The following is an 18,216-nucleotide window of genomic DNA, read 5'->3' on the forward strand; positions in this document are numbered from 1 at the left end:
TTCTGTTCTGCTTGGGTGATGTATGCCTAGTGGCAGAGTTCGTGGGAATCCTAAGTGATTACAGTAGCTCAGGTCATTAAAATGCATTCAAGGAGCTCATATTGCCACACACAAGCCACGTGATAGCTTATCAGCCAACTGTTGCATTAGTCTCCTTCCATTTGAGTGTCCTACAGAGATAGACTCCCTGAGCAAAGCTCAGATCAATACCTGACTGCCTGAAGCTGGAGTGGAAGTGGGGGGAGAATGCATGTGTGTGTCTGTGTGATGGCTCAGCAGAAGCTCCTATAAAACTCCTGATTAAGCTGAATAGGAGTCTGAATTGTGGAATTTGCTTATCAAGTATGCTGTTCAAGGAGAAGAGAAGGAACTGTATATGAGATAAAGCACAACTGGATGAATGTTGCCTAGTGTTTACTTTGTACAGAATTCTTTTCTGGGATTAAACTTTGTGGTACAGCAGAGTAATTATTAAATAGTTTGAATATTTTTCAATAAAATTATACAGAATTAGTGTTTTGTGCAGAAATTTTTAAAACAACTCAGATTGTGAATAAACTGTTGTAAAATTTTATGTGTGAATAGAAACAACATATTGTGAACACAGATTGTGAAAATCATGTTTCTCATATGGAACATTTTATCTTTCTTCTTCAACAAATACACATTTGGTGTGGCCCTTCTGCTGCTTGTGCTAAAGCTGTACCTCAAATTTACAATTGGATATTGCAGAAGTGATGCTACAATCCATGGAAAGACAGTTCTCATCACAGGAGCTAATACAGGCAAGATTTGAAATACATATTTTGGCACATAGCTTGGCAACATTATTATGAACTTTTTCATTTTCCTTAAACTTTCAGTGCATTTATGCAAGTAATTGTAGTTCCAAAATGGTTTCATGATAAAAATGTGTTTTGCATGTAAAATTATGTAAACATTCTCTCTGACTGAAAGTATTTTCCTATTGTGAGGTGAATTTTGGCACTTGATTCCGAGTCAATGATTTAAAATACTGTGCTGAAGATTGTGATTTTCTGCATTGTTTCAACCTGGGTTCTAACTCTGCATCTCACTTACAGTGGGATATTATAAGCCAATTCTATTACTCAACAAAAGACAATCCTCATTGCAGAAAATAATTTATCACTTCAAAATTAAGATATAATAACTTAAGCACAGAAAAGGGAAAATATTCTCATTTCTAAATAAAAATAGTGAAGTATAAACACACAGAAGGAAAAAAGAAACAATTTAATTTCTTAATGATCACACATTTTCTTAGTAAGTACACTATTACATTTAGGAAAGTGCAATTTTTCTTTTACTGAAATTTATAATTGGTATTAAAGCCATATTAGAGCTGTGATAGGACTGAAACACTACTATTTGAATGAAGCCACACGACATGGAAACTAAGCACAACACTTAAGGCCTAACACACAATATGCACTTTGTGTTGTGTGAGTTCTTCATGGGCTCACTTTGTACAGTTGTAGATGTTGTAGAAGTGAAGTTAAAATTCATGACAAATGTATTTCTTAACACAGAAGTCAACACAGAAATGAAATACTCATTTCAATAATTTACTTTGTTTTAGTGCTCTGTGTGTATCATGTTTTGGTGTGTTGCTGTTTGTTACAAATACACCACAAATTTCTGTTAAATATTGGTAAATATTCCCTCTGTCTGAATTTTTTACATTATGTTGAAATAAATTTTAATGTTAGGATCTGATTTGGTGCCACTTTAAAAAAAGAGTAATATTCTTATAAATGGTAATAGTTAAATAACACTCACTATTTAATACATTCTTAGTAAAAACAATGCCTTTTTTTAAGGCAGTCTATTTTTACTCTTAACGTAATTTTGGGATTAGCATAAAAGTCTTGTTCAATCACTTACATATGGTACTGTTGCTAGGAGAACTGTATCACATGCCATAGAAAAATAAATGTCTCACTTAGCAAACAGTGGAAAATCCAGGATGGAATGTAACAATATTATGAAAAGGATAGTTGCTGAGTCACAGATAGGCACAACAAGACTGTCACAAAATGAGCTTTCGGTACACAAGGTCTTTGTCAAAAATAGACAACAGACACACACACACACATATACGCACATTTTTGACAAAGGCCTTGTTGTCCGAAAACTCATTTTGTGGCAATCTTTTTGTTGTGTTTGTCTGCAACTCAGCACTTTTGCCATATGGTGAGTAGCAACTATCCTTCTCATAATATTTACCACTTAGCAAACAAATATTACTGTAAAACATTAATTCTTTTATTTTTGTCAGTTCATTTAACAAAAGTTGAAGCTGGCATATAAAGCATATACACTGCTAAATATTGAGAAAACCTACTGGTTCCACAAATTAAAAAACTTAAAATAATAATTATTAGTTAAAGAATATGACTAAAATTAACAAAATGAAATATGCATTGTGATATTCCACAAGTCATATAAATGCCTCAAGCACCAGTACAGAAACTAAAAAACTGTGCAAAGCTGTTAATGATGTTAGGATGGCATATTCCATGAGAGTATCTGACAACTGGTATCTGAAATTCAGCTCAAAAGATCAAAGTAAATATTCAATGTGCTGAGCAGTCTGCTGTTGATTATAATTATATATGAGATGAGTCCAAAGCTCTGAATATATTCCCATTAAGTTTCCAAATATTAGCAAAGTTATTCTTTCAAAAATACACAGCAGAAATTAATAAAATTTAAAAAAATGAGAAGTCCAGGAATTTCAAATGTAGGAAAATATGCAGGCAAAATTAATCAAATTATCAAGGTTATTAATCTTCAAACTGAGAGCAGACATTACTGAAATTGACAAAGCTATCAACTTTAGGAAACTGCTGATCAAAATTAATAAAGAAAAAAAAGTTATTGACCTTCAGAACACGGATCAGCCCTTAATCAAATCCAATATAAAAGGCCATTGTTGTAGCCAGAAACAAAGAAAAAAGGTATTGCCTCACAATTTTATAACAGTATTAGAAACAATATTTAAATTAAATTGCACTGCCCTATCATCACAGAAGCTGGTGATAACTTAGCAACCAAATGAATTTAGCCAAGGTTAGTTGCATTGGAACACCAATCACTGTTTGAAGAACACCAAAACACTGGAAGCAAATGACTGAAATACTTGTCACTAATTCAGTTGTTGGTCAGTGATTACTGTCAGTGCATGAGGATGATGTCACCAATAGTAAGTTCCTTATCTCAGCTGATCTCAGTTTGACACTATCCTGAGCTCTAGGCCTACAACATGTCTCTCCAGAATGCAGTCCAGCCCACATGTTGTCTTTAACTCACTAGTCTGTACAGCACATGGCCTACAGCACTTGGCAGGTAGGCCCTCTCACATCTAAACTGACTCAGGGAAACTTCAATACAGAATGAGAATGAGCCCTTTATAAGGTGGCTGGCAGACAGGACACATCATCTGGTGGGACACCAGCAGACCACTTGCACATTTGCTGTCCCATTAGAAACTGACTGGTATCCAATGGATGACGTTGCTTTGGCAAGAAGACTGAGTCTAACAGTATCTACTGTTACTTTGCAAACTGGACCAGGATTCACCCATGAATAAATAATAAAATGGTCCCACAATTGTAGCATGTAGAAACAATGGTGTGAAAACTGCAGACAGTTTCTTCTGTGATCAGCAGTGGGTAGTATGTAGATGGCTGACTGCATCACATGCACTCCACATTCATGAAATCTTCTGCATATGTACTCAATTATATCATCTCTCTGGTATTCTGGTGGCAACAAATAACAGAGTTCAAAAACCTACTCCTTTGGGTGCATAACAGTAATTGCATACATTTGATCACACACACACACACACACACACACACACACACACACACACACACACACACACACACACATTTCATACTATGTGACTTTAAATTTCTGTGTATCCATATTTTTGTGATTCTGATTCAGTACACTATAGAAAGAAGGATCAAATGTGAACATTTATACATTTTTCCATATTAGAAATAAAGAGTTTTGCATTTTTCAACATATATCATGTTCTCTTTTGGTACATTTTCCAGTGGGTATGATATTTCAGATGTAACAGCATCATGATTTCTGCTCTTAAAACACTTCCTGAAGTAGCCTGAATATTGGGGAAAGCACATTGCAGGTGATCTGGACTAATGAAAGGGTATTCAAGAGTAGCCCAATTCTGTTTCCTCTCCATTAAAATACGTAACCTTGCATGGTTGTGCAGGAGTACCTTGGGTCAGATTTTGGAGTTTGTCTAGGGCAATTAGGGTGCCTGATCACTGTATGATAATGTGTAATATTAACTGGCCTTTATTTTTTTTAGAAAGTTAAGATACTAAATATCTTTATAGTATTAAAAAGTCATGTGAAAGTGGAACAGGAATTGTCAACCAAACATCAAGATTGGCAGAAATATCAAATTCAATTGCTTGGACTTTGCTGATGATCTAGCACTGCTTGCAAATAGCATGGATGAGGCTAAACACCAAATTGAAGAACAAGAAAAAAATAGCAGCAAAATGTTGGACTACGGATCTTGTTCGAAAAGACAGAAATGATGCCATCATTCAAGGCTGAAACACCAACTATTATACTGAATGATAACATACAAATTAAAATTGTAAATAAATTCAAATATCTTGGGGAGGTTATAAGTTGGAATTAAAATGAGAAAATGTCAGTAGATAGCAGAACAACTAAACTGAAACAAGTGCAAAATATCACCTGCCCAACATACAAGAAGAAATGTCTTTCGATAAATGCAAAACTCAGACACTACCACTCTGCTGAACCTGAAGCAACCTATGCTAGTGAAACACTGTTCAATATGAACACCAAATCAACCAAAGACAAACTACAGAAAGAAAACAGAAGAATCCTTAGAACAATTATAAAGAAAAAAAATACCAAGTTGAGGGACAATGGCAACTATTACGTAACAAAGCTGTATACCAAGAAACTAAGTCAATAATTGACACAATGTGGAAAAGGAGGGTTGCTTTTTTCTGTTACATTTCCAGACTACCAGAAACCAGGCTACTGAAACAACTGTTCACCTACTTTTGGAAAAGTTCATGATGATTTAGATGAGTTAGGCTTGACAATGCAACAAACTGAAGGCAGAGAATAGAAGAACCTGAAACACAGTGACCCCAGATTTAAACTAAAGACATTTACAAACAAAAATAAACCATAACTGATGAAGTGAGGGTAGCCAGTTCAGAAAGGATGAAGTAGTTTTGGTTAGAAGAAGAGGAAAGCCAAATCTACAACTAGTACTAAGACTTAAATGTATATGGTTTGAATAAAGTGCTCCAATATGGGCGTAAATTATGTAAATATATAAATAAAAAGCTTTAGCCAGGAATTCAAATTATCTTTTATGCCAATATTTGACATAAGACTTCAATAGTGTTTATTTTTTGTATTGTCTGAACAGTCTTTGCCAGCAGTTTTTGATGTTGCTGAGTGACAGTCATACAATATTTTATAAAGGAACACACTGCACTTTGACTGTTTTATTGCTTATTTAACTACAACACTAGTTTTGGCCCTTTATGGCATTTTCAAGTATTTGCTAAAAGCAAGATTGGGTACATAAGCCCGTGTAAAATTTCAAAAGATGTAAAATGTCTTTACAATGATTGTAAATTGGTGTATTATTATGAAATATGTTCTTACACTTTATGTCTTTCACATATATTGCAGGACACTTAACATGTTGTCAAGATCCAAGTTGGTCATAAATTAAGAAAATATTGGCTCCCCACGAAATTCCAGATGTAAAATCACCATGTTTTTAAAGATCAGTAAATAATTGTGGGAGCACATCATATTCAGTAAAAACAGGATTCCACTGGTAAATAAATATGAGCACATGTTCCTAAACTGTAATGGTAGTGAAATCAAAGAATATGAGTAATCCACCTTGAATCCGGCCCCCTTCCACACGCCTATCCCCTTCCAAATCACCCCCTCCTCCATGTCTTTTGGTCTCTGACATTCTCTCATCTCCTGCTCTCTGCCCTACCAGCATTACTGTATCAACCTAATCTAATGGATCACTATCCTTCCCTGCCCAACCACTCCCCCATCCCCCCATTCCTTAATGATTTGTATTTAAGTTTCTTGCCCCCCTCCATCCACCACCACAACTTTCTCCCACCTCTAATTATACTAAATATGATGTGTTCCAATGATTAATTAATGATCTACAATTTTGCATCTGGCATTCTGTGGGACACCAATATTTTTCTTAATTTACAGCCAACTTTGAGTTTGACAACATGTTAGGTGTCCTGCAATATATGTTAAAGACATAAAATGTAAGTACCTATTTTATAGCTATACACCACATTACATTCATTGATTAAGACATTTTACATCTTTTGAAATTTTATGTGGTCTTACTGTATGAAATTTTTCCTTTTAGCAAAAACTGAGAAAGGGCATACAAGGCCAAAACCTCGGTTGTACTTAAATAAACAATAAAAGAGTCAAATGGTGGTGTGTTCCTTTAAAAAAAGTATCTGCAAAATTTGATCAACTCACTATTTTCATTCACAAAATGTTTTGTCAATCCACACCACAAAATATTTTATTTGCATTTAAGCTGGAAGCTATTACCTAGTTGTAGCTATGCATGCAATGGAACTATAGTGGCAGGTCTTACACTTATGTCATATTTGACTGCTCCCCTCACATGTAACTATGCATCACAAGAAACAGAGATCACTTTATATGCGATCCATCCTGCATTAAGTTTCATATTTTCTGGCATTTAAAGCTACTTTTATGTACTGAATGGAAATATTTATGCAGGTATTGGAAAAGAAACTGCTAAGGACCTGGCAAGGAGGGGTGGAAGGATTATTCTGGCATGTCGTGACCTCGAAAAGGCCAAAAAGGCAAGAGGTAATTTTGTATTAATTTTATGATTATTATGTTAAGGACTTAAGGACTGATGTGACTTATCAATTTGTATAAATTATGTGATTCATGAAAAGTTTCATCTTTTCAGATGAGATAATTGCAAGTACAAAGAATGAAAATATCATAATCAAGAAATTGGATTTACTATCTTTATCATCTGTAAGGGAGTTTGCAGCTGATATCAAAGCCAGTGAAGAGAGGCTAGATATCCTGATAAACAATGCAGGAGTTGGTGCCATGTCACAGAGGCACACAGAAGATAACTTGCTTCCAACAATGCAAGTTAATTATTTCTCTACATTTCTTCTCACACTTCTTTTGATTGGTAAGTGTTGTCTACAACATAAAAATAATTCTATGTTGCTGTACCCATGATTAGATCCTTTGCACACCATGAGAAGGGAACTTCTGAATAATGAAACCATTTATTTGTTCTTAAAACACTCATTCACATGCACAATGAAAAAATACTGCTAAAATATTAAAGCTTTTGACAAAGTCCTCCTTCTACTGTAGAAAATGCACATACACTCACACAAGCACAACTCACACACACAGGGCCACTTCTCAGTGTAGCTTGTGTGTGTGTGTGTGTGTGTGTGTGTGTGTGTGTGTGTGTGTGTGTGTGTGTGTGTGTGTGTGTGTGTGTGTGTGTGTGTGTGTGTGTGTGTGTTTTCTATTGCATAAGAAGGACTTTGAAAGTTTTAATGTTCTGGTTGATTGGTTGGTTCATTGGGGTTGAAGGGACCAACAGCAAGGTCATCAGCCCCTTGTTTCAAAGGTGGTCCATTCAGACAGATTTACATCTCAGAAGAGTCATAATGATAAAAGGTAAAAGGCTAAAAAACATAAAAGTGCAGTTGTGTTGTCAATGGTGAAAACAAAAGGAGGGAAGTCCGCAAGTGGGCAACCCCGAGGCTATGCTAGAGGCAGGAAATATCCCACCTCTGATGCAGTACAGGCAAGACCACCTGCTATTCACAAGCATCCAACTGCTAAAAATGTAAAAGTGCGTGTTGTAAAAGGAAACTAACCAAATCTAAAAAGTGATAAAAACAGAGTAAAAGGGAGAGAAAAGAGAAAAGAGGATCTTGGCCAGGAAGGGGAGTCAGGAATTCCAAACACAGGTTACAGTGGGAGACACCCCAACCCTCACTGCCCTGCCCCTATGCCACAGGGAGATTAAAAACCTTAGAACTGAAAATAAAAACCACTTTCATGGAGGAAACTGACAACCAGTTCAACCATCCGTGAATCATCACCAATATTAAAGGTAAAGTGCGGGGAAGTCTTTACTTAGTACGCAGAGCCAAAAGAAGGGGGCATTCCACCAAAATATGGACTACTGACTGAAAGGCTCCACAACCACAAAGTTATGCAAAAGAAAACCATAGGTCAGCCTGGTATGGCCGATGTGGAGACAACACAGGGTGGTCGAGTCCTTTCAGGAGAGGCGGGAGGAAGAATGCCATGGAACAGGTGTCACCTTAGTTGCGCGAAGTTTATTAGAGAGGGAGACAGCCTACCAAGAGTTGGCCCATGATTGTACGAAGTGGGATTTGATGTTGTTGTGGTCTTCAGTCCTGAGACTGGTTTGATGCAGCTCTCCATGCTACTCTATCCTGTGCAAGCTTCTTCATCTCCCAGTACCTACTGCAACCTACATCCTTCTGAATCTGCTTAGTGTATTCATCTCTTGGTCTCCCTCTACGATTTTTACCCTCCACGCTGCCCTCCAATGCTAAGTTTGTGATCCCTTGATGCCTCAAAACATGTCCTACCAATCGATCCCTTCTTCTAGTCAAGTTGTGCCACAAACTTCTTTTCTCCCCAATCCTATTCAATACCTCCTCATTAGTTACATGATCTACCCACCTTATCTTCAGCATTCTTCTGTAGCACCACATTTCAAAAGCTTCTATTCTCTTCTTGTCCATACTAGTTATCGTCCACATTTCACTTCCATACATGGCTACACTCCATACAAATACTTTCAGAAACGTCTTCCTGACACTTAAATCTATACTCGATGTTAACAAATTTCTCTTCTTCAGAAACGATTTCCTTGCCATTGCCAGTCTACATTTTATATCCTCTCTACTTCGACCATCATCAGTTATTTTACTCCCTAAATAGCAAAACTCCTTTACTACTTTAAGTGTCTCATTTCCTGATCTAATTTCCTCAGCATCACCCGACTTAATTCGACTACATTCCATTATCCTTGTTTTACTTTTGTTGATGTTCATCTTATATCCTCCTTTCAAGACACTGTCCATTCCATTCAACTGTTCTTCCAAGTCCTTTGCTGTCTCTGACAGAATTACAATGTCATCGGCGAACCTCAAAGTTTTTACTTCTTCTCCACGAATTTTAATACCTACTCCAAATTTTTCTTTTGTTTCCTTTACTGCTTGCTCAATATACAGATTGAATAACATCGGGGATAGGCTACAACCCTGTCTCACTCCTTTCCCAACCACTGCTTCCCTTTCATGCCTCTCGACTCTTATAACTGCCATCTGGGTTCTGTACAAATTGTAAATAGCCTTTTGCTCCCTGTATTTTACCCTTGCCACCTTTAGAATGTGGAAGAGAGTATTCCAGTCAACATTGTCAAAAGCTTTCTCTAAGTCTACAAATGCTAGAAACGTAGGTTTGCCTTTTCTTAATCTTTCTTCTAAGATAAGTCGTAAGGTTAGTATTGCCTCACGTGTTCCAACATTTCTACGGAATCCAAACTGATCTTCCCCGAGGTCCGCTTCTACCAGTTTTTCCATTCGTCTGTAAAGAATTCGCGTTAGTATTTTGCAGCTGTGACTTATTAAACTGATAGTTCGGTAATTTTCACATCTGTCAACACCTGCTTTCTTTGGGATTGGAATTATTATATTCTTCTTGAAGTCTGAGGGTATTTCACCTGTCTCATACATCTTGCTCACCAGATGGTAGAGTTTTGTCAGAACTGGCTCTCCCAAGGCCGTCAGTAGTTCTAATGGAATGTTGTCTACTCCCGGGGCCTTGTTTCGACTCAGGTCTTTCAGTGCTCTGTCAAACTCTTCACGCAGTATCGTATCTCCCATTTCATCTTCATCTACATCCTCTTCCATTTCCATAATATTGTCCTCAAGTACATCGCCCTTGTATAAACCCTCTATATACTCCTTCCACCTTTCTGCCTTCCCTTCTTTGCTTAGAACTGGGTTGCCATCTGATCTCTTGATATTCACACAAGTGGTTCTCTTCTCTCCAAAGGTCTCTTTAATTTTCCTGTAGGCAGTATCTATCTTACCCCTAGTGAGACAAGCCTCTACATCCTTACATTTGTCCTCTAGCCATCCCTGCTTGGCCATTTTGCACTTCCTGTCGAACTCATTTTTGAGACGTTTGTATTCCTTTTTGCCTGCTTCATTTACTGCATTTTTATATTTTCTCCTTTCATCAATTAAATTCAATATTTCTTCTGTTACCCAAGGATTTCTATTAGCCCTCGTCTTTTTACCTACTTGATCGTCTGCTGCTTTCACTACTTCATCCCTCAGAGCTACCCATTCTTCTTCTACTGTATTTCTTTCCCCCATTCCTGTCAATTGTTCCCTTATGCTCTCCCTGAAACTCTCTAAAACCTCTCGTTCTTTCAGTTTATCCAGGTCCCATCTACTTAAATTCCCACCTTTTTGCAGTTTCTTCAGTTTCAATCTGCAGTTCATAACCAAGAGATTGTGGTCAGAGTCCACATCTGCCCCTGGAAATGTCTTACAATTTAAAACCTGGTTCCTAAATCTCTGTCTTACCATTATATAATCTATCTGATACCTTTTAGTATCTCCAGGATTCTTCCAGGTATACAACCTTCTTTTATGATTCTTGAACCAAGTGTTAGCTATGATTAAGTTATGCTCTGTGCAAAATTCTACAAGGCGGCTTCCTCTTTCATTTCTTCCCCCCAATCCATATTCACCTACTATGTTTCCTTCTCTCCCTTTTCCTACTGACGAATTCCATTCACCCATGACTATTAAATTTTCGTCTCCCTTCACTACCTGAATAATTTCTTTTATCTCGTCATACATTTCATCAATTTCTTCATCATCTGCAGAGCTAGTTGGCATATAAACTTGTACTACTGTAGTAGGCGTGGGCTTTGTGTCTATCTTGGCCACAATAATGCGTTCACTATGCTGTTTGTAGTAGCTAACCCGCACTCCTATTTTTTTTATTCATTATTAAACCTACTCCTGCATTACCTCTATTTGATTTTGTATTTATAACCCTGTAATCACCTGACCAAAAGTCTTGTTCCTCCTGCCACCGAACTTCACTAATTCCCACTATATCTAACTTTAACCTATCCATTTCCCTTTTTAAATTTTCTAACCTACCTGCTCGATTAAGGGATCTGACATTCCACGCTCCGATCCGTAGAACGCCAGTTTTCTTTCTCCTGATAACGACGTCCTCTTGAGTAGTCCCTGCCCAGAGATCCGAATGGGGGACTATTTTACCTCCGGAATATTTTACCCAAGAGGACGCCATCATCATTTAATCATACAGTAAAGCTGCATGTCCTCGGGAAAAATTACGGCTGTAGTTTCCCCTTGCTTTCAGCCATTCGCAGTACCAGCACAGCAAGGCCGTTTTGGTTAATGTTACAAGGCCAGATCAGTCAATGATCCAGACTGTTGCCCCTGCAACTCCTGAAAAGGCTGCTGCCCCTCTTCAGGAACCACGTGTTTGTCTGGCCTCTCAACAGATACCCCTCCGTTGTGGTTGCACCTATGGTACGGCCATCTGTATCGCTGAGGCACGCAAGCCTCCCCACCAACGGCAAGGTCCATGGTTCATGGGGGGTGGGATTTGATATGAAGCCTTAAATCCACTGCAGGAGGGTTTACAGAGAAGTGGGGGTAAGTGACTGCTCCCCCAGCCAAACGATCAGCAAGCTAATTACCTGGGATACCCACATGGCCAGGGACCCAAAGGAAGTCAAGCAGCATGGTGAAGATCAGTGAGAGGGACATCGATGGCCAAGACCAAGGGATGGCAGGAAAAACAATGATCAATAGCCTGAAGGCCACACATTGAGTCCATACATAACAAAACACAATTGATTTGGGAGTGTTTAATAAAGGTAAGGGCCTGGGAAATTGCCATAAATTCTGCAGTAAACACCCCACATACAGTTTGCAGGAGATGATTTTCCATGCCAACAGAGGACGTGAAGGCATATCCCACACAATCAGCAGATTTAGAGACATCATTGTAAAAAACAACAGCATCCTGAAACTCCCATAAAACTCGGTAGAAGAAACAACAGAACACCATCAGGGGAATGGAACCTTTTGGACCTTGGTGGGAGCCATCCAAATCTGGGGCCAAGGAACTAACCAAGGGAAGGGGGTTGTTGGGGAGGGAACATGGGAGACAGGACAAAGAAGGAAGCTGAAATCACGGCGAAGAGACAAGGCGGAGCCCAACCGGTAAACCCGCCCAAGGGCGGGAATCAGGTGGGCGACGTCCTTGGACTGGGAACAGGATAGAATAGGAAGGATGAGTGGGAGAGGAATGGACAGTGATTGCATAAGAAACCAGAAGTTGGGACCACTGAACAGAAAGGCGGGGGGTGGTGGTGGGGGGGGGATCCCAGCTTCAACCAGGAGACTATCAACAGGGCTAGTAGGGAAGGCACCGGTGGCCAAACGGATACCATGATACCATGATGGTGGACTGAATCCAGGAGGTGCAGTGTGGAAGGAGCAACCAAACCATAAACTTGACAACCATAGTCCAAGCAAGACAACACTAAAGCACAATAAATGTGGAGAAGAGTGGAATGATCTCCACCCTAAGAGATGTAGGCAAGGAAGCAAAGGACATTGAGTTTAAGGAAACGTCCTATCTCCGGAAGTCGGATATAAGGCAGCCAAGTGAGCTTGTTGTCGAAAAGAAGACCAAGGAAACAAACCTGTGGGACCACAGGTAATCATTGTGCATTGAGGTAGAGCTGCAGATCAGGGTGGACCATAGTATGGTGACAGAATTGGACCGCCCGCAATTTTAAAGGAGAGAATTGAAAGTTGCGTGACAGGGTCCATGCAGAGGCATGCCATATAGCTCCATGGAGCTGCTGCTCTGCAGAGGCCATCAAAGAGGAACTAACCCAAATGCAGAAATCATCCACATACAGAGCAGGGGTGACCAAAGGACTGACAGAGGCCATAAGTCCATCTATAGGAATGAGGAAAAGAAGTACATTCAGTACAGAACCCTGTGGGATGCCATTCTCCTGGGTCCATGGGGAACTAAAAACAGTGCCTACTCGAACCCTGAACAGCGAATGGAACAGGAACTGGTGGATAAAAATTTTGAGTTGGCCCCGAAGACCCCACTCATGAAGTGTAAGTAAGATATAATGGCACCAAGCCATGTCATAGGCCTCATGAAGGTAAAAAAAATACTGCAACCAAATGGTGGTGCTGGGAAAGAGCCTGCTGAACTGCGGATTCCAAGCAAAGTAAATGATTGATCAGAGACCATCCCTCTTGGAAGCCACACTGGTAAGGGGACAATAAATCCCAAGATTCGAGGACCCAATTGAGCCAACGGGCTGCCATCCATTCAAGTTACTTGCAACCAACGTTTGTCAGACTAATTGGTTGATAGCTTTCGACAAACAGGGGGTTCCTACCAGGCGTAAGGATGGGAACCACGATGCTATCCCTCCATTGAGAAGGGAAGTCACCCTGTAGCCAAATGCAGTTAAGCACCCAGAGAAGATGTTGTCATTGTGGAGCACTGAGATGTTGAAGCCATTGGTTATGAATGGAGTCTGGGCCAAGGACCATATCATGAGAAGAAGAAAGTGCGGAAAGAAGTTCCCATTCAGTAAAAGGTTTGTTGTAAGATTCTGACTGACAAGGGGTAAAACATAAGGTGGAAACTTTGGCCCACTGTTTCTAGTGAAGGAAAGCAGCCGGATAGGAGGTTGATGCTGATGCTGTTGCAAAATGGGTTGCAAGATGTTCCGTGACAATCAGTGGGTCCATGCAAAGGCCATCTGGGAGGGCAATGCCTGGGAAGGTAGACAGCCGATGGCAACCTTGGAGAGAGTGAAGTGTAGCCCACACCCACAGTGGATGGGTGCCTCTTAAATTGTTGCAAAGCTCGGCGGTGATCACGGATGGCAATGGCAATGGCAATGGCTGTACTCCATCACATGACTTTCCAGTGGCGAAATGGTGCATATGAGCATGGGATAGCAAGGCTAGCAGCACGAACAATCACATCAGACATGTCATGTAGGACGTCATCAATACAACCTGACAAGGAGGGAGGAGAAAAGACTTGTGCAGTATAGAGAGGCCAATTGGCATGTTACAAAGACCATTGAGGTTACCTGTCTATTGGGGAGTGGGGAGGTAGTGAGAGAATCACTGGGAAATGGTCACTGTCACAAAGGTCATCATGTGGCAACCAGTGTAATGAAGGGAGGAGGAGGGGGAGGAAAGAGAAAGGTCAATGGCAGAAAAGGTACCATGACCGGCACTGAAATGGGTAGGGGAGCCATCATTAAGAAGGCACAAGTCGCACTCTGCAAGAAACTGGTCTATGAGAAGACCCTGACTGGATGGAAATGCACTACCCCACAAGGGGTGATGAGCATTAAAATCCCCAAGAAGGAGGAAGGGAGGAGGAAGTTGCTGAAGAAGGGCAGTTTAGGCAGCATGTGTAAGAGTCCTGTCAGGAGGTAGATAAAGATTACGAACTGCGACCCCAGAGTCCAGGTAGACCTTAACAGCAACCCCTTCCAATGTAGTTGGAAGAGGAATCCATGTGCTAGCAACCTTCTTATGGACCAACGCACAAACACCACCAGAGGCCCACAGGGGGCCAGCCAGATTTTGGCAGAAAGCACGGAATCCACAGAGGTTCGGTGAGTGATCATCAGTAAAACGAGATTCCTGTAGAACTACACAAGCTGCAGAGTAAAAAGAAATAAGGGATTTCAACTCTGGAAGGTGACAGTAATATCTATTAAAATTCCATTGGATTACCACAGAACGATGATTCAAATGGGGCGTGAACAGTCTAAAGCCAGTCATGCCACTGGTTCACCATCCATCACCAACAAGGAGGAGGTGACATTCATGAACAGCAGGTCAGAGTCAGGTTGCGACACCAGAGGCTCCTTCCCTCCTTGGACTTATGTTTCTTCTTCTTTTGTATTTGAGATCGAGGAGGGCTGCACTGCAAAAGGGAGCCAGCTGCAGCAAGACCTGGATCAGAAAGTGAGCTGGTGACCTGGAGCCCACAGACTGTGGTTCTCGTGGTCATCGTGTGGCAGCAGACCTTTGGCCTGGAAGGTGCCGGGAAGGGAGGTTCCAGGAGGGGTGCCCTTGACCAGCAGATGCTGAAGAAGTGGACACTTCTCCAGCTGGGGAGGGGGAGCTGCACCTGGAGGGGAGGGTGTGGGAACCGCAGGGGATGGGGGGAGGAAGGGGGTGAAGATGTAACTAAAGCATAGCTAGACGTCATTGACACATGATGAAGATGTGCATACTTCTTGTGAGCCTCAGTGTAGTTTAGATGATCAAGGGACTTATTATACTCCTGTATCTTCTTTTCCTTCTTATAAGCCGGGCAATCCAGTGAACGTGGAGAATGATTGCCATGACAATTACCACACACAGGAGGGGGGGAACAGGAACTCACCTCATGGACTGGATGTCCAGACTCACCACAGAGGGGGGGGGTCTGTGAACCGTAGAAAGACATGTATCCAAAATGCAAACACTTAAAACATCTCACAGGTGGTGGGATTTATGGCTTCACATCACATCTATAAACCATAATCTTAATCTTCTCATGGAGGGTATCCCCTTCAAAGGCCAGGATAAATGCACTAGTAGCAATGCAATTGTCCTTCTGGCCCTTCTGAACATGCCGAACAAAGTGAACACCCTGCCGTGCTAGATTGTCCCTAAGTTCCTCATCAGTTTGAAGGATGAAGTCCCTGTGAAAAATTACACCTTGAACCGTATTCAAAGATTGGTAATGGACACAGGAATTGTGCCAAGATGTTCACAGGCACGAAGGGACGCAGACTGGGCAGCTGAAGCAGTTTCGATCAACAATGAACCCAACCGAATTTTGCTCAGAGAGTCCACTTCACCAAACTTGTCTTCACTGTGTTCCACAAAAAATAAAGGTTTGGTATTGGTGAAAGTATCCCCATCAGTCCTGATGCAAACCAGATAGCGGGGGAAAGGTTTCGCCCCCAGCCAACGAGCCTGACCCTCCTCCCAGAGGGTAGCCATGGAAGGGAAGGCCGAAGAAGCAGCACTAAAGAAAATCAGTTCTGTTCAAAGAGACGGCCATAGAAGAATGGTCATAGAAGAACAGCCAGAGTTCTGGACCCGTATGCGTTTCATTTGTATAGCGTCCTCCCTGGTTCCACCCACTCCGATCAGGGGCACTCCCCACGAGCGCCACCCAGCTACAGCAAGGGCCGTTTGGCTCCAGGATGACAAGCAACAACTCCTAGGCATACATGAGGTGGTCACAGCTCAGGTATCAGAAGTGTGATCCCTGTATTTTCAGGGGCTCAACCAAAAGTGTACATAGTGATCCCACCACATGGGCTGGCTATGTACCCTAGCATCAGATGATGACATGAAGGAAAAGATGGAAGAAACTAGGAGGGCACATGCTGGAGACACTAGGTAAGGTGCTCTTCCCCAAATGGCTCACATTAGGGAACAGAAATTTAGTAATGGAGGTCAAACCCCAGAGGGGGACCAAGGGATACCAAAAGGATTAGGTAATTACTCAACAAAACCAAATCGCAAAGCCAACATAAGCAGGATGATAGCGGGGCCAACATAAACAAGGACACTAAGAGAGGGAGAGGAGAGGGTGGAGGGGAAGGAGCAAGAACAGGAAAGGAGGGGACGGGAAAGGAAATGCAGCCCGGGAAAGAAGGAAGGCTGCAATAGCTTGGGGCCCATGCTTGCCATGCACGTACTAATGAAAGGACTGTGAGCCCCCTGGGGGATTTAATGTTTTGGCAGTCTTTTTCATTGTGGCTGTCTGCAACTCAGTACTTCTGTGTGGTGAGTAACAATCTATGCTTTCCTTATTGTTGTTACTCCAGCCTGGACTTTCCATTGTTGATTCATTTGCATCTATTAGATATGCATTTATTATTATTATTTCTTTCCTTTCTCAGACGTTATGTCTGGTTAAAAATGGAAAGTGACGCGGACCTTGATCAAGCGTGACTTCCTTTAAACTGTATGGTATATGTTACATTCCATTTAGGAACTTACGGGTAATTGAACATGTATCAATAATTACAGATTTCTGTAGTTGTATATGTAAGTTTGGATGTAGCTGTATTGCATTGATGTACTGGTGGATATTGTGTAGTATGACTCCTGTAGTTGATAGTATAATTGGTATAATGTCAACTTTATCCTGGTGCCACATGTCCTTGACTTCCTCAGCCAGTTGGATGTATTTTTCAATTTTTTCTCTTGTTTTCTTTTGTATATTTGTTGTATTGGGTATGGATATTTCGATTAGTTGTGTTAATTTCTTCTTTTATTGGTGAGTATGATGTCAGGTTTGTTATGTGGTGTTGTTTTATCTGTTATAATGGTTCTGTTCCAGTATAAGTTGTATTCATCATTCTCCAGTCCATTTTGTGGTGCATACTTTTATGTGGGAACATGTTGTTTTATTAGTTTATGTTGTATGGAAAGTTGTTGATGTATTATTTTTGCTACATTGCCATGTCTTCTGGGGTATTCTGTATTTGCTAGTATTGTACATCCACTTGTGATGTGATCTACTGTTTCTATTTGTTGTTTGCAAAGTCTGCATTTATCTGTTGTGGTATTGGGATCTTTAATAATATGCTTGCTGTAATATCTGGTGTTTATTGTTTGATCCTGTATTGCAATCATGAATCCTTCCATCTCACTGTATATATTGCCTTTTCTTAGCCATGTGTTGGATGCGTCTTGATCTATGTGTGGCTGTGTTAGATGATACGGGTGCTTGCCATGTAGTGTTTTCTTTTTCCAATTTACTTTCTTTGTATCTGTTGATGTTATGTGATCTAGAGGGTTGTAGAAGTGGTTATGAAATTGCAGTGGTGTAGTCGTTGTATTTATACAAGTGATTGCTTTGTGTATTTTGCTAGTTTCTGCTCATTCTATAAAGAATTTTCTTAAATTG

The 18,216-nt window shown here is 40.5% G+C and overlaps 1 protein-coding gene across 1 annotated transcript in view; it reads left to right on the top strand.

The window, feature by feature from the left end:
- The first annotated feature begins 220 nt into the window (after positions 1-220).
- The window catches only part of LOC126175752 (retinol dehydrogenase 14-like), a 71,689-nt gene continuing 53,693 nt past the window's right edge, over positions 221-18,216 (top strand). Inside the window, exons 1-3 of the mRNA XM_049922717.1 lie at positions 221-785; positions 6,865-6,957; positions 7,064-7,300. Coding sequence (XP_049778674.1) covers positions 620-785; positions 6,865-6,957; positions 7,064-7,300 — 496 coding nt within the window. The 5' untranslated portion in view covers positions 221-619. The remainder of the gene's footprint in view (positions 786-6,864; positions 6,958-7,063; positions 7,301-18,216) is intronic.

The sequence above is a fragment of the Schistocerca cancellata genome, chromosome 3, assembly GCF_023864275.1.
Source record: "Schistocerca cancellata isolate TAMUIC-IGC-003103 chromosome 3, iqSchCanc2.1, whole genome shotgun sequence".
NCBI classification, from domain to species: domain Eukaryota; kingdom Metazoa; phylum Arthropoda; class Insecta; order Orthoptera; family Acrididae; genus Schistocerca; species Schistocerca cancellata.